Source organism: Salminus brasiliensis, chromosome 1 (assembly GCF_030463535.1).
Source record: "Salminus brasiliensis chromosome 1, fSalBra1.hap2, whole genome shotgun sequence".
Classification (NCBI taxonomy): Eukaryota; Metazoa; Chordata; class Actinopteri; order Characiformes; family Bryconidae; genus Salminus; species Salminus brasiliensis.
Genome location: NC_132878.1, coordinates 95,719,214 through 95,733,667, shown reverse-complemented (window position 1 = coordinate 95,733,667; position 14,454 = coordinate 95,719,214). Strand labels below are relative to the sequence as shown.

The following is a 14,454-nucleotide window of genomic DNA, read 5'->3' as shown; positions in this document are numbered from 1 at the left end:
CCTACCGCACTGTTTGCTCAGGCGCTGCAGGAGGCTGTCGAACTCTGGAAAGAGAAATGAAGAGAAATATACAAAATAATGATGACAAAATGTTCCCTTGATATTAAAAAGCTCTTCTCGTTCTGTGCTGTTTCTAATAAAGTGTCCGAAGAGTGAACAACGTATAAGATAGGGGTTCTTAATAAAGTGTCCAGTGACTGGAAGCACAACGTAGGTGTTTCTGATAAAGTGGCCAGTGACTGGAAGCACAAGGTAGGTGTTTCTGATAAAGTGGCCAGTGACTGCAAGCACAAGGTAGGTGTTTCTGATAAAGTGGCCAGTGACTGCAAGCACAAGGGAGGTGTTTCTGATAAAGTGGCCAGTGACTGCAAGCACAACGTAGGTGTTTCATATAAAGTGGCCAGTGACTGCAAGCACAACGTAGGTGTTTCCGATAAAGTGGCCAGTGACTGGAAGCACAAGGCAGGTGTTTCTGATAAAGTGGCCAGTGACTGGAAGCACAAGGTAGGTGTTTCTAATAAAGTGGCCAGTGACTGGAAGCACAAGGTAGGGGTTTCTGATAAAGTGGCCAATGACTGGAAGCACAAGGGAGGTGTTTCTGATAAAGTGGCCAGTGACTGGAAGCACAAGGGAGGTGTTTCTAATAAAGTGGCCAGTGACTGGAAGCACAAGGTAGGGGTTTCTGATAAAGTGGCCAATGACTGGAAGCACAAGGGAGGTGTTTCTGATAAAGTGGCCAGTGACTGGAAGCACAAGGTAGGTGTTTCTGATAAAGTGGCCAGTGACTGCAAGCACAACGTAGGTGTTTCCGATAAAGTGGCCAGTGACTGGAAGCACAAGGCAGGTGTTTCTGATAAAGTGGCCAGTGACTGGAAGCACAAGGTAGGTGTTTCTGATAAAGTGGCCAGTGACTGGAAGCACAAGGTAGGTGTTTCTAATAAAGTGGCCAATGAGTGGAAGCACAAGGGAGGTGTTTCTAATAAAGTGGCCAGTGACTGGAAGCACAAGGTAGGGGTTTCTGATAAAGTGGCCAGTGACTGGAAGCACAAGGGAGGTGTTTCTGATAAAGTGGCCAGTGACTGGAAGCACAAGGTAGGTGTTTCTGATAAAGTGGCCAGTGACTGGAAGCACAAGGGAGGTGTTTCTGATAAAGTGGCCAGTGACTGGAAGCACGAGGGAGGTGTTTCTGATAAAGTGGCCAGTAATTGGAAGCACAATGTAGGTGTTTCTAGTAAAGTGAGTGGTGTGTGTAATGCAGAGGTGGGTTAACAATAATAGCTATGAGTTCTTTGTACTTTTTACCTGTGTCCACTAACTCCAGTACACTCTCGTCCTCTCCTCTGCTGTCAGACACCACAGCCCTGTACACACCCGCCTCCTTCTTTGTCACCTGGAATCAGGAACCCAGTATTATACTGCTAAGTGAGCTCTGGGATAACCTTATTCAGATCAGGCAAATTCAATGTGATCATTGTGGCAAAGGCTAACTGGTCCTCACCAGCTGTCACTCTTAGCAAAGGGTACCTGAGGCACAGTGAACGTGCTGACTCCAGACGGCTCAAACACAGCCTGGGTGATCTCCATACCGTCCTTAAACCATCTCAGCTTCGTGTCCTTGCTCATATTCGTCACCTGTGTTTGTAAAAGGGGGAAAGCAGACCGAGCATCGCTAGCATATGAACTGCGTTGGGAATGAGGCTATTGATAAACAGTTTGGAGTCTTACTTTATACGAAGTGTACATAATAACAGTGTTATTACACATTAATTATTCTTGTAATAACAATGTAACGCTGGGGATGTATTTACTGTTACAGATGCTTCACGGTAGTACAGCTTATTTTAATATGTTAAATATGTTATTTTAACTGATATGTTAATATGCACATGTATCAGCTTTTAATATAAGATATGTAATATCCCAAGTGTATCTAAAAAAAAAAAAAAAAAATATATATATATATATGAGATTTGCATGGTATTAACTGCTATTACTCTATATGTGTGTAATACTAGGTAATACTAGCTTCAACGAAGCGAGCTGGACCAGGCTAACGCTGCAGTACTGATGTTTTATAAGCCTGGAACGCCGTTTTTCAGCCGGGCCATGCTAGCACCGTTTTAGCGATGTCGGAAGAGGCCATGTTAGACTAGCCGTCAGCTAGCGCCGTTTTAACAATGTCGAAAGAGACCATGTTAGACTAGCCTTCAGCTAGCACCGTTTTAACGACGTCGGAAGAGGCCATGTTAGACAAGCTGTCAGCTAGCACTGTTTTAACGACGTCGGAAGAGGCCATGTTAGACTAGCCTTCAGCTAGCACCGTTTTAACGACGTCGGAAGAGGCCATGTTAGATAAGCTGTCAGCTAGCACTGTTTTAACGATGTCGGAAGAGGCCATGTTAGACAAGCTGCCAGCTAGCACCGTTTTAACGATGTCGGAAGAGGCCATGTTACACTAGCCTTCAGCTAGCACCGTTTTAACGATGTCGGAAGAGGCCATGTTAGACTAGCCTTCAGCTAGCACCGTTTTAACGATGTCGGAAGAGGCCATGTTAGACTAGCCTTCAGCTAGCACCGTTTTAACGATGTCGGAAGAGGCCATGTTAGACTATCCTTCAGCTAGCGCCGTTTTAACGATGTCGGAAGAGGCCATGTTAGACTAGCCTTCAGCTAGCGCCGTTTTAACGATGTCGGAAGAGGCCATGTTAGACTAGCCGTCAGCTAGCACCATTTTAACGATGTCGGAAGAGGCCATGTTAGACTAGCCGTCAGCTAGCACCATTTTAACGATGTCGGAAGAGGCCATGTTAGACTAGCCGCCAGCTAGCGCCGTTTTAACGATGTCGGAAGAGGCCATGTTAGACTAGCCTTCAGCTAGCGCCGTTTTAACGATGTCGGAAGAGGCCATGTTAGACTAGCCTTCAGCTAGCGCCGTTTTAAAGATGTCGGAAGAGGCCATGTTAGACTAGCCGTCAGCCGGGTCATGCTAACGCCGTTTTAGCGATGTCGGATGAGGCCATGTTAGACTAGCCGCCAGCCAGCGCCGTTTTAGCAAATGCCCTCAAGCGCGGTTAGCTAACCATGCTGAGAAAACTGCCGTTCCGTGCCGAACCGTGTCCGTGTGGATAAGCCACCAGGACGGTGACCCTCTGTTCAGCCCTGCAGTGGAAATATGGCTGAATCTGAGTAGTGAATGGAAGCCAGGGGCTCTATGGCCTCTCTGTGAAGGCCTCATGCACAGGTGTTAAATGCACAGTTCGCAGAAACCTTGCACTTCATAATCATCTCACAGTCCTCCGTCACAGTCCAGGACAAAAACTCCTCAAAGTGGGGTCCTTCAGGAAACAGAACAGAGCAGATTACAGCACTCAGCGTCCCACCTTAACCCCCTCCACACTGTCCTGTAGCAGGAGCACTGCAGTAAGCTGTTCTAGCACCATTCTACAGTCCAGGACTGATAACTGGGCGTATTCCTGCAAGCCATTGAAATAGCTATACACCACATGGACAAAAGTATTGGGACACCTGCTCATTACTCTTAACAGTTTCCTCTGAAATCAAGGGGATTAAAAATGCATATCCTGCTTTTGTTGGAGTAGCTGTCTCTACTGTCCAGAGCAGAAGAAGAAGAAGAAGACTTTCTACTAGATTTTGGAGCAAGCATTGCTGTGAGGATTTGATTGATTGCATTCAGCGACAAGAGCAGCGTTAGTAGTGAGGGTTGTCAGGATGTTGGATGATGATCCACCACCTCACCTCACCCCAGAAGTACTGGGAGTAAGGAGCACCACCGTTCCTCCACTGCTCCACAGCTCCTCAATGCTGCTGCTTGGGGGCTTTATAATACCCCCCTAACCCATACCTGGCTAGGCATTAGGCAGCATGGTGCCAATAGGCTCATGATGGTTCATCTGCTTCTCCAGAGGGTCCTATTCTCTTAGCTGTACCTCTCTACAGGGACTAGGCAAGCTGAATGCATTCGTTAGAAGGGGTGTCCACAAACATTTGGACATACAGTGTATATCATAGAGTATAGCAATTACAGACCCATGCTGAAGCGGCTCTGAGCAGAAAGGCTGTTGGATGGATGGAACCCCAAAATACTTGGCCTTTAAGTGGAAACTAATGAAATGTGACCCGATTACACGACTGCGTCTGATGAGTGATCTGTTACGTTACTGTCTTACAACTTTAATCAGCTAATCTCTAATGGAATGCGTTTAGAAAGCACCCTTCGCGGCCTGAGCTGAATATTAACCGGGGTTTGGTCTCATTTCTGCCTCGGCAGGATTTGTACTTGGCCTGCCTCACTTACTCAGACACCAGTGTTGCCAGATTGGGACATTTTCCACCAAAATGGGCCGAGTATATATACTATACGGGTATGGACAAAAGTATTGGGACACATCCCATTCTATCCTCCTTTACTCTAAGCTCTACCAGCAGCTGCAGCAGGTCTGGAGCTCTGCAGTTATTGAGTCAGCTCAGCACTCGGCCCTGACCCCGCTCTGTAACTTTACGTGGTCTGACAGACACTCGGTGGACACTGAGCTGCTCTCTGTGAGCTGTTCCTCCTAAACTCTTCCACTGTTCAATAATAACACCACTCACAGCTGATGGAGGAAGATCTAGGAGGGAAGGTCTAAATTTCACCAGCTGACTTGTTGTTGTTGGTGCAGCGGTGCTGAGCTCCTATTACATACAGAACCACACTGGAGTTCAGTGAGCTCTTCAGAACCTCCCGTTCTTTCACTAATGTGTGGAAGAAAGACAGACTGCAGGACTAGAGGCTTGATTTTATACACCTGTGGCAATAAGACTGAATCAGACACCTGAATTCAGTGATTAAGAGGGGTGTCCCAATACTTTTGTCCATACAGCGTATGTATACTTAGAATTAATGTATTAATCGCATTGCTTATATGTGACTATTCTGAATATGAAGGTTCTAGATACCCTTACCCAATCAGAACCCAACTGTTCACAGTGGTGGTGAAAGGAACCAGTGGAACCTCTAAAAGCTCCCTCACAGAAAAGTAGAACCCCAAATGGTTATGGATATAGTGCCTGCTGCCCAAGACACTATTTTAGCAGAGGTCCGAGAAGATTATGGGTCATATGGCCAAAAATATTGGGACACCTGCTCATTCAGTGTTGATCCTGCTTTTGTTGGAGTAACTGTTTCTACTGTCCAGGGAAGGAGAATGCTTTCTACTAGATTGTGGAGGCGCATTGTTGTGAGTATTTGATTGCATTCAACAACAAGAGTGTTTATGAGGTCAGGATGTTGGAGGATGATCACCACACCACCTCATCATCCCCAAATCATCCTAAAAGTACTGGATGGAGCTCCATCAACCATCATTCCAGAGAACACAGCAGTTCCTCCACTGCTCCACAGCTCAATGCTGCTGCTGGGGGGCTTTATACCCCTCTACTAGCCCACGCCTGGCATTAGACAGCATGGTGCCAATAGCTTCATGATGTTTATCTGCACCGGAAAGTCCTATTCTATTGGCAGTAGCTCAATGCATTTGTTAGAAATGGTGTCCACAAACATTTGCACATATAGTGCATTTAAAAATCCATTCATGGTGGAGGGATACAATAGAGGGTGTTGTGCGGCTCAGAGGGCACGTCATGGTGGTGGTGGGTTCCCCTTGGACACTCACCTGAACGTCTCTTCCAGTCCCGCCTTTTGGCTTGTGATTTGGCCAGGGTTTGCTTGAACTCTGCCAAACGATCAGATCAAAAAGAAAGAGCAGGTCAGGATCAAATCTGGGGAAATTGTGCAAATGTGAGTGTTGTAATTCACGGTGGACTTTGAGCACACATGGAGAAACCCTTAAGTTAGCCCCTTGACTCTCCGAGGCTTATCAGACACTAAGGTGTATTACTCAGTAACTACAGGGACTTCTGTACAAGCTGGTGGGGCTGTTCCTCGGCCTGCTGGAGGGTGTTTTGTCCAGTAGGACACACATGGTGAATTTAATTTAATGCTTCACTGAAGAAAACATTTTTTTGAGTTTATGAGGGCATTTTTGGGCGATTTTTGCATATTTTCTTAAATTCACCTTTCATATGTTTATCTCAGTCTTTACATCTAGGCTGAAACTCATCTGTTTAGTTCAGCTTTTGGTAATTAATGTTTCTTAGATAAGGGCTGCAGGTCCAGGGGTTCGCGGACACAGGAAATTGTAGCACACTGAGATGCTGGAGCTGTCGTCTCGCTGCTTACACGCGATCACTCAGGTTTGTGGATGGTGGAGCAGATGGACGCTAGCGTTTCAGGGTGCTCCCATGTCTGTGTTACCTTCTGGCTCTCTCCTTTTAATGAGACTGTTATAGTCAGACCTGCCGGAGTTGTCAGACACACTCTGATACTGCTCAACATTCTCTGATCTCTATAAAATCCTCTCAGAACTAACTCTCTCTTTACCTTCTCCGAGCCACCCAGCCCGACCTGCTGGAAGAATGCCCGCTGAGGTCCCCTCTACCTGCGTCAGACCAGCTGCCACCTACCAGTCCGACTATCAGTATGTAAAGCTGCTTTGTGACGACATCAGTTGTAAAAAGCTATACAAATAAATCTGACTTGACTTAACTTGACTTGACAGCCTCAGCTCTTTCAGTAATGAGACCCCATGTGACCTAGAGCACTGTGTGAAGAGATTAACAGACCCTAAACCTGAAAAATTAAAAGTCTGATTTTAGAAATTCTTCCTATTTCCTGTGAAAACGTCCCTTCATTCATGTGGACGGACTTATTTGGTGCTGGAAACGGGTTCGCCCGAGTCTCAGCTTCACAACAGCAGTGTGAATATAATAGTGTATAAACTGGGAGAAGCAGAAGACGGTTTTCATTGGTCAGTTTTATACAAAACAATAGACTGATGCACGAATCCACCAATTACAGATGAGAGGCAGATTAGACATCCACACAAATCCAGCAGTTAGACACAGCCAGAGGCAGAGAGGAGCATCTTGACTCATCTTCACAGCCTCGTAACTCCAGATGTGAGTCATGTATGATCTGGCAATGCGATGCAATGGAAAGGGCGGAGTCTACAGATTTAGCAAATGTCTGAACCGTATGTCTGCGCTGTATTTTCACAAAGATATTAATAGAAACATCGAGACACTCCTCAAATCATCAGGGAATGAGCTGCAGCTGAAACTGATTCAATACTGTGACTCCGCCCCCTTAATTTGTTTACTGTTTATTCCCATCTGCAAGTTAGAGCACCCCTTATCACCTGACTTGGGGGAAGGCCTTCTCACCATGGAGGGCTGAACTGATGATCTCTTGAGTGTTTTTACTGGGTTTGAATGTAGTGTAATTTCACAACTCTAGACCAGCCCTACAGTCTAACTGCTGCTTATCAAGTGTGAGGAGATCATCAGTTCAAATCCCAGCAAGGCCTCAAAGCTCCATTGCCAAAAGCTTCCCATTTTGGGGATGTCATGTGATTGGGGGGGGGACATACTTTCGTCCACCAGTACGAGGGTGAACTGGTTTTTGGCCCGGCCGTCCTTCAGCTGTGCAGTGTAAGAGCCCTCGTCTTCTTTGGACAGCTGATCAAACAGAATCTCCACCAGACCACTCGGCCTGTCGAAGCTGATCTTACGAGCCTGTAGGTCAGACACACAGGATTATAACACTGCTCTACACTGCAGCCCACTGAGCCTCACCCTATAACCTGTCTCTCTCTGTGAGAAACAGTGTATAATGTTCCTTAAACACACACACACACACACACACAAACACACACACACACACACACAAACACAAACACAAACACACAAACACAAACACACACACACACACACACACACAAACACACACACACAAACACAAACACACACACAAACACACACACACACAAACACACACACACACAAACACAGTGCTGTTCAGAAATTTTAGGTACCTAATCAGAATATTTGAAGGAAACTCAGGATGGTTGCACAGCTAAAGTGATTTACCTTGCTAGGCTGTCACTATGCTGTTGCTGTGGTGTTGCTAGATGGTTGCTATGGTATCTCAAGTAGCTGCTATGGTGTTGATAGGTGGTTGCTATGGTGTTGCTAGGTGGTTGCTATTGTATTCCGAGTGGTTGCTATGGTGTTGCGAGGTGGTTGCTATGGTATTCCAGGGGGTTACTTTGGTGTTGCTGGGTGGATGCTTTAATAGTCCAAGTGGTGGCAAATGTGTTACTATGTGGTTGCTATGGTATTCCAGGTTGCTGCTTTGGTGTTACTAGGTGGCTGCTTACTAGGTGATTGCTATAGTGTTGCTAAATGGCTGCTATGTGATGCTAAGAGGTTGCTAGGGTGTTGCTAAGTGCTTGCTATGTGGATTCTATTTTGTTGCAAGGTGGCTGCTATAATATTTAAGGTAGTTAGGTAGGTAATGGTAGTGGTCGCTATGGTGTTACTAGGTGGTTGCTATGACATTCCAGATGGTTGCTCTGGTGTTTCAGATGGTTGATAGTGGGTGTTATGTGGTTGCTAGGGTGTTGCTAAGTGCTTGCTGGGTAGATACTACTGTGTTGCAAGGTGGCTGCTATAATATTTCAGGTAGTTAGGTAGGTTGTGGTAGTGGTTGCTATGGTGTTACTAGGTGGTTGCTATGACATTCCAAATGGTTGCTATGGTGTTTCAGATGGTTGATAGGGAGTTGCCAAGTGGTTGCTATGGTACCTCATGTGTCTGATTTACAGATTTGTGGATGCAACAATTTATATGCAGTTTAGTGCACCAGCTAAGAGGGTTCTTCAGAGCTTCCTCAGTAAATTTCAGTGGTTCTACAAAGAACCACGACAAATCAGAGAACCACGGAATCGCTCTATGATGGATGTCTTGAATCTGGTTCTATTAAGAACCTTTTTAGCACACACACTGTATGGATGATTACCGGTGTGCTGGATATCTCTCTGTCATTGAGGATCATGCGCAGGTCAGCAGCGCTGGACAGGGGCTCGGTCTGCAGCCACAGCCGAACAGCCCCCTGCTCCATCACCTCCACCTGCCAGCCTTCAGACCGCAGACCAATTACTGTGCACACACACACACACACACACACTCAGTAAATGACATTTCTAATAAATGTTTTATGAGCCTATAAATGTAATGTCAACATAAAAGATTTTATATAAGTCCATTTGGAGCAATTCTATTGGTCCATTTATTATTAAATATTGACACAATGTAAAGGTCAGTGTAATTTTAAATTACTCAAAAAAAATGGAGAAACAACAATTTGTGTGTCTATTATATACATTACTACTGTATATTTATTTACTGTTTTACATAATGTTAATCTGGCAGTTGTTCTTTATACATTATATCAAACTTGCATACTGAATGGGCCAAGAAAAATATATAATATTAATAATATATATTAACAAATAAACAGTTCATTGTGTTCAGTGTGTTAAGCTGGTCAGTATTCCCAATTCCCAGTCTTTCATTTAAGTAAATAAGGTGAGCTGCTGGTGGTTTTGACCACTGACTTTGTTTGTTGGGGTTTATTCTAAAGTTATATAGAGTTAATTACAGGTAGACACTCTCACTGACCACTGACTTCATGTTTATTTGGGTGTATTCTAATGTTATATAGAGTTAATTACAGGTAGACACTCTCACTGACCACTGACTTCATGTTTATTTGGGGTTTTTCTAATGTTATATAGAGTTAATTACAGGTAGACACTCTCACTGACCACTGACTTTATGTTTATCTGGGTTTATTCTAATGTTATATAGAGTTAATTACAGGTAGACACTCTTACTGACCACTGCCTTTATGTTTATATGGGTGTATTCTAATGTTATATAGAGTTAATTACAGGTAGACACTCTCACTGACCACTGACTTCATGTTTATTTGGGTTTATTCTAATGTTATATAGAGTTAATTACAGGTAGACACTCTCACTGACCACTAACTTCATGTTTATTTGGGGTTATTCTAATGTTATATAGAGTTAATTACAGGTAGACACTCTCACTCAGCACTGACTTCATGTTTATTTGGGTTTATTCTAATGTTATATAGAGTTAATTACAGGTAGACACTCTCATTGACCACTGACTTTATGTTTATTTGGGTTTATTCTAATGTTATATAGAGTTAATTACAGGTAGACACTCTCACTGACCACTGACTTTATGTTTATTTGGGTTTATTCTAATGTTATATAGAGTTAATTACAGGTAGACACTCTCACTGACCACTGACTTTATGTTTATTTGGGTTTATTCTAATGTTATATAGAGTTAATTACAGGTAGACACTCTCACTGACCACTGACCATGTTTATTTGGGTTTATTCTAATGTTATATAGAGTTAATTACAGGTAGACACTCTCACTGACCACTGACCATGTTTATTTGGGTTTATTCTAATGGTGTATTGTGGTTTTATAAGCTCCTACTGTCCACATAAGCGATTGTCTACTCTGCCTAGAGACTTCTGCTCAGCGCTATAATGTAACTGTTATAACAGAAACAGCCCCCAGCCCTCACTGTGACCCCCAGATTTGACACAGGCCTGTAATTTTGTTGTAGGGCTCTTTCGGCTATTCATTCTTTCACTTACACGGGTTTCTGATCTGCCAGCTCAGCTCCGTCAGCCTCTCCAGATCTGTGAGACGAGACACAATTGCAACGTCAAATTCAATCTCCTGCAACCCTCCCTGCTATCAAAACGAGGTTATGCACTCTGCTTTGGGCCCCGGTGTGGGAATAGCACAGCCTATTCTGCTCCGAATAAATCTGCAGCTGCTCTACCTGCTGGGGATCGAGCAGCACTGAAAAAACACTGTTAACATACAGCAGCGGACTGGATTTCCACCGTGGAGAATCGCAGTAGCAGAGGAGAGAACCCTTAGGGCCTTCTAGACCTTTTAAAAAGGTCTAATGGGGTAACAATATACATGTATATCACTGTAATTTCATTTTACTCAATATATTAACTTCTATTAAGTCAGATTACAGACATGCGCTGATTGTTCAATCAATATTTTATTCACTGTGGTTTCAAGGCAGATGCAGCCAAGCAAACTGTCCAGTTGCTAAGACCTTCAGGAGCTGGACTGAAGGCCTTGCATGTCAGAATAATCATCTGGTGTCTTCACAGGAGTGATTAAAGTAAATCTGATATACAGCAAGATATAGATGTCACATATATGACATATTTGAGAATATATGGAATTGGTCTTCAGTTCAGCCATGTTCACGTAGCTCCTCCTCTACTGCTGCGTTCTCTCTTCACTGCAGCTTCCTGTAGCTGCTGCCCAGGTCATCAGATCCAAACCCCTGACGCTGGTTTACAAAGCCAAGACTGGACCAGCCAGCCCCTCCGTACTTGATGGCGATGGTCAAAAGCCGATCCACACCAAGAGCCCTTCCAGCTTCAAGTACGGCTCAGCTCGACCCGCCATCCTTTAAGATCCACGGAAGACGAGCGTCCAGACTTTTCTCTGTCCTGCACCGAAGTGGTGGAACGAACTTCCCCTGTCCAAACAGCAGAGTCCAACACTCACTGTCTTCAAACCCAGACTGAAGACCCTCCTCCTCTTCTGAGAGGACTCAGTGTGCAGAGTGTAGAGTGTATATATATATTTGCTTAATATATATATGATGTATATGCCAACTTATTTGAAATTGTGCAATTTTTTAAATACAGGGCTGATATTTCTGCCATATATCAACATATCGCTTAATTTAGATTAACATCCATTCGAAGTTACGTTATTTTTGCCTTCTCTTGTAAAATCACCATTTTGGAGATAGATGTTTTCCATTGGACAGCTTCGATATCCAACTATATATGTGTAACACAATGTATAATATAAACAAAACGTCTGGACCATGGTACTCACCTGCAGATCTTTTATGCTGACGTAGCCCTACCCTGAAACAACCTAAAGCCTATATCTCAGCCTGGTTGACTCACAATTCACCAAAACACCAACCCAGCCAATCACACCAGAACATCCCTTACAACACAAAATAGCAATACATAGCAAACCTTCTAATGAAAGTCCTTTTAAAACTTCACCATGACTGTAAAAGGTAGCCCAAAGCATCATGGGAGTGTTCCCATGCCACTGTACGTATCATGATCCTTTACTAAATATATGTACATACATTAATTTTCTGACCAATCAAACAAATATGTACAAACTATATATTCTGCATTATATATATATATATATATATATATATATATATATATACACAACCAATTCTTTATGATACCCAAACTTTTGACTGCGGCTCTACAGCAGATGTAAACCATATTGTATTAGGTTGGATTTTACTGTATGTTTTGCTGAATGTTTCCTATTTAAGACTCAACAACAACAACAGTTTCCACTATTTTGGCCACATTATAATGAAACCTGCTGAAGAAATGTTAAACTTTATATCCCAGAGCTTTTTAAAGTAGAGACAAAAAGAGAACCGCAGGCTTTGCATTCAAGAAGAAAAATGTACATAGTTAACGGTGTAGACGCAGGGTTTTCTCAGTGCAGTAGCTCTATCATCAACAAATCTTAAGCAAGGCAGAGAGATGAATCCTAATGTACCCTCAGCAGTGAAATTGTAGCTAGAGGAGATGTCAGGCTCGTCGATCATTTCGGCAGTGTAGAGGCCCAGATCCTCCTCTGAGGCAGTGGTGAAGGTTAGAACTGATCTGGGACACAAAAACACAAAAATGAACTGTTTTACTAAAGCTTCTATAAGAGTAAGACTCAAATAATTTTAATTCTGACGCCGCTGAGGAGATTAGCTTTAGCAATTACTTCCTTTTACAGCTTTTCTGCTGCATATTTTAACCTATTCATACTATACTTTACAACTTTACTACATTGATACTCATTTATTACTTCTCTTTACAATGTTACCTTAACCTCTTTACAAGTTTACTACTGTATTTTTAGACCTTTAGACATTTTTAGACTGTTTCCCTTTACAATGTTACATGACTTCTTCCCATTACAGCTTCACCATTGTATTTTACACCTTTACTACTTCTATAAACAACTTTACCACTGTATCTTTACATCTTTATTTCTTCTCTTTACAACGTTTCTACTTTATTTTTACACATAGACTACTTATTCTCAAAACGTCTTTACACCTTTACTATTTCTCTTTACAATGTTACATTCACAACCTAAACATTACAGCATCATTCACTACTGTATTTTACATCTTGACTATGTCTGTTCACAACTGTACTACAACTTTATTACATCTCTTTACAACTTTACTACTGTATCTTTACACATTGTCTTCTTCTCTTCAAAAATGTACTACTTCTCTTTACAACTTTACTACTGTATCTTTACACATTGACTGCTTCAGTTTACAACTTTACTATTGTATCTTTACACATTGACTTCTCCTCAAAACTGTACTACTTCTCTGCTGCATTTTTAATCTCTATTAAAGTCTATTAGTAGCAATGTAGTAAAGTTGTAATGTATCATATGATTTACTACATTGTTACTCACTTACTACGTCTCTTTACAATGTTACCTTAACCTCTTTACAAGTTTACTACTGTATTTGTAGACCTTTACTAGCTATCAAAACTATACTACTGTATTTTTACACTATTATGATATATCTTTACAACTTTACTACAGTATCTTTACACTTTTACTACTTCAGTTCACAACTGTACTACTGTATCATTACACCTCTACTATTTCTCTTTACATCTTTACAACTATATCTTTAAAACTTTACAACTATATCTTTACAACTTTACCACTGTATCTTTACACATTGACTACTTCAGTTTACAACTTTACTACTATATCTTTACACCTTTACTACTTCGCTTTACAACTTTACTACTGTATCTTTACACACTGATTACTTTTCTTTACAACTTTACTACTATATCGTGAGAGGTTTATTACATCTTTTCACAAATTATACACTGTAGTGCTTTATGATATTTTCTACTGCATTGTTTACTTCTTACTCCTTTTTCTATTTTTACACATTAATAGTCTTTATGCATTTCCCCTTAATAAACAGTCACACTTTCCTTACTTGTTTTGGGTGGTCTTCAGGTGGGCTCTTCCTGCATCAATAGCCTCTCTGTAGTTCTTTTTCCACTTAAACTGGCCTTCACTAGCCGCCTCAGGTGCCTCAAAGCTCAGGAAGATGAAGCCATCATTATCAACACCAATCTCCATGTCTTTGGTTCCTGAGAGCAACAGCAGTAAAGACATGGTGAAGAAGCATGTACACCATTCAATGTCTTTTATGGTATTATAATAAACTGCTGCAAACACATCACTGTTTTATCCACCAGGAAAATGCCCCCCCCTTCCATGATGTACAATTTTAATATTCTCGAAAATGTGAACATAAACAATTAAATAATTTGTATATATAAAATACTTTGCATCCAAAATAAAGCTTAA

The 14,454-nt window shown here is 42.2% G+C and overlaps 1 protein-coding gene across 1 annotated transcript in view; it reads right to left on the bottom strand.

Annotated features, from left to right (window-relative positions):
- myom3 (myomesin 3) overlaps window positions 1–14,454 on the bottom strand; it is a 94,254-nt gene that overhangs the window by 8,491 nt on the left and 71,309 nt on the right. The window contains exons 21-30 of the mRNA XM_072692482.1: window positions 14,078–14,234; window positions 12,598–12,704; window positions 10,605–10,649; window positions 8,918–9,057; window positions 7,488–7,632; window positions 5,673–5,732; window positions 3,268–3,335; window positions 1,525–1,632; window positions 1,303–1,390; window positions 6–44 (exon numbers count right to left, since the gene is read on the bottom strand). Of these exons, the coding sequence (XP_072548583.1) occupies window positions 6–44; window positions 1,303–1,390; window positions 1,525–1,632; window positions 3,268–3,335; window positions 5,673–5,732; window positions 7,488–7,632; window positions 8,918–9,057; window positions 10,605–10,649; window positions 12,598–12,704; window positions 14,078–14,234 (957 nt within the window). The remainder of the gene's footprint in view (window positions 1–5; window positions 45–1,302; window positions 1,391–1,524; window positions 1,633–3,267; window positions 3,336–5,672; window positions 5,733–7,487; window positions 7,633–8,917; window positions 9,058–10,604; window positions 10,650–12,597; window positions 12,705–14,077; window positions 14,235–14,454) is intronic.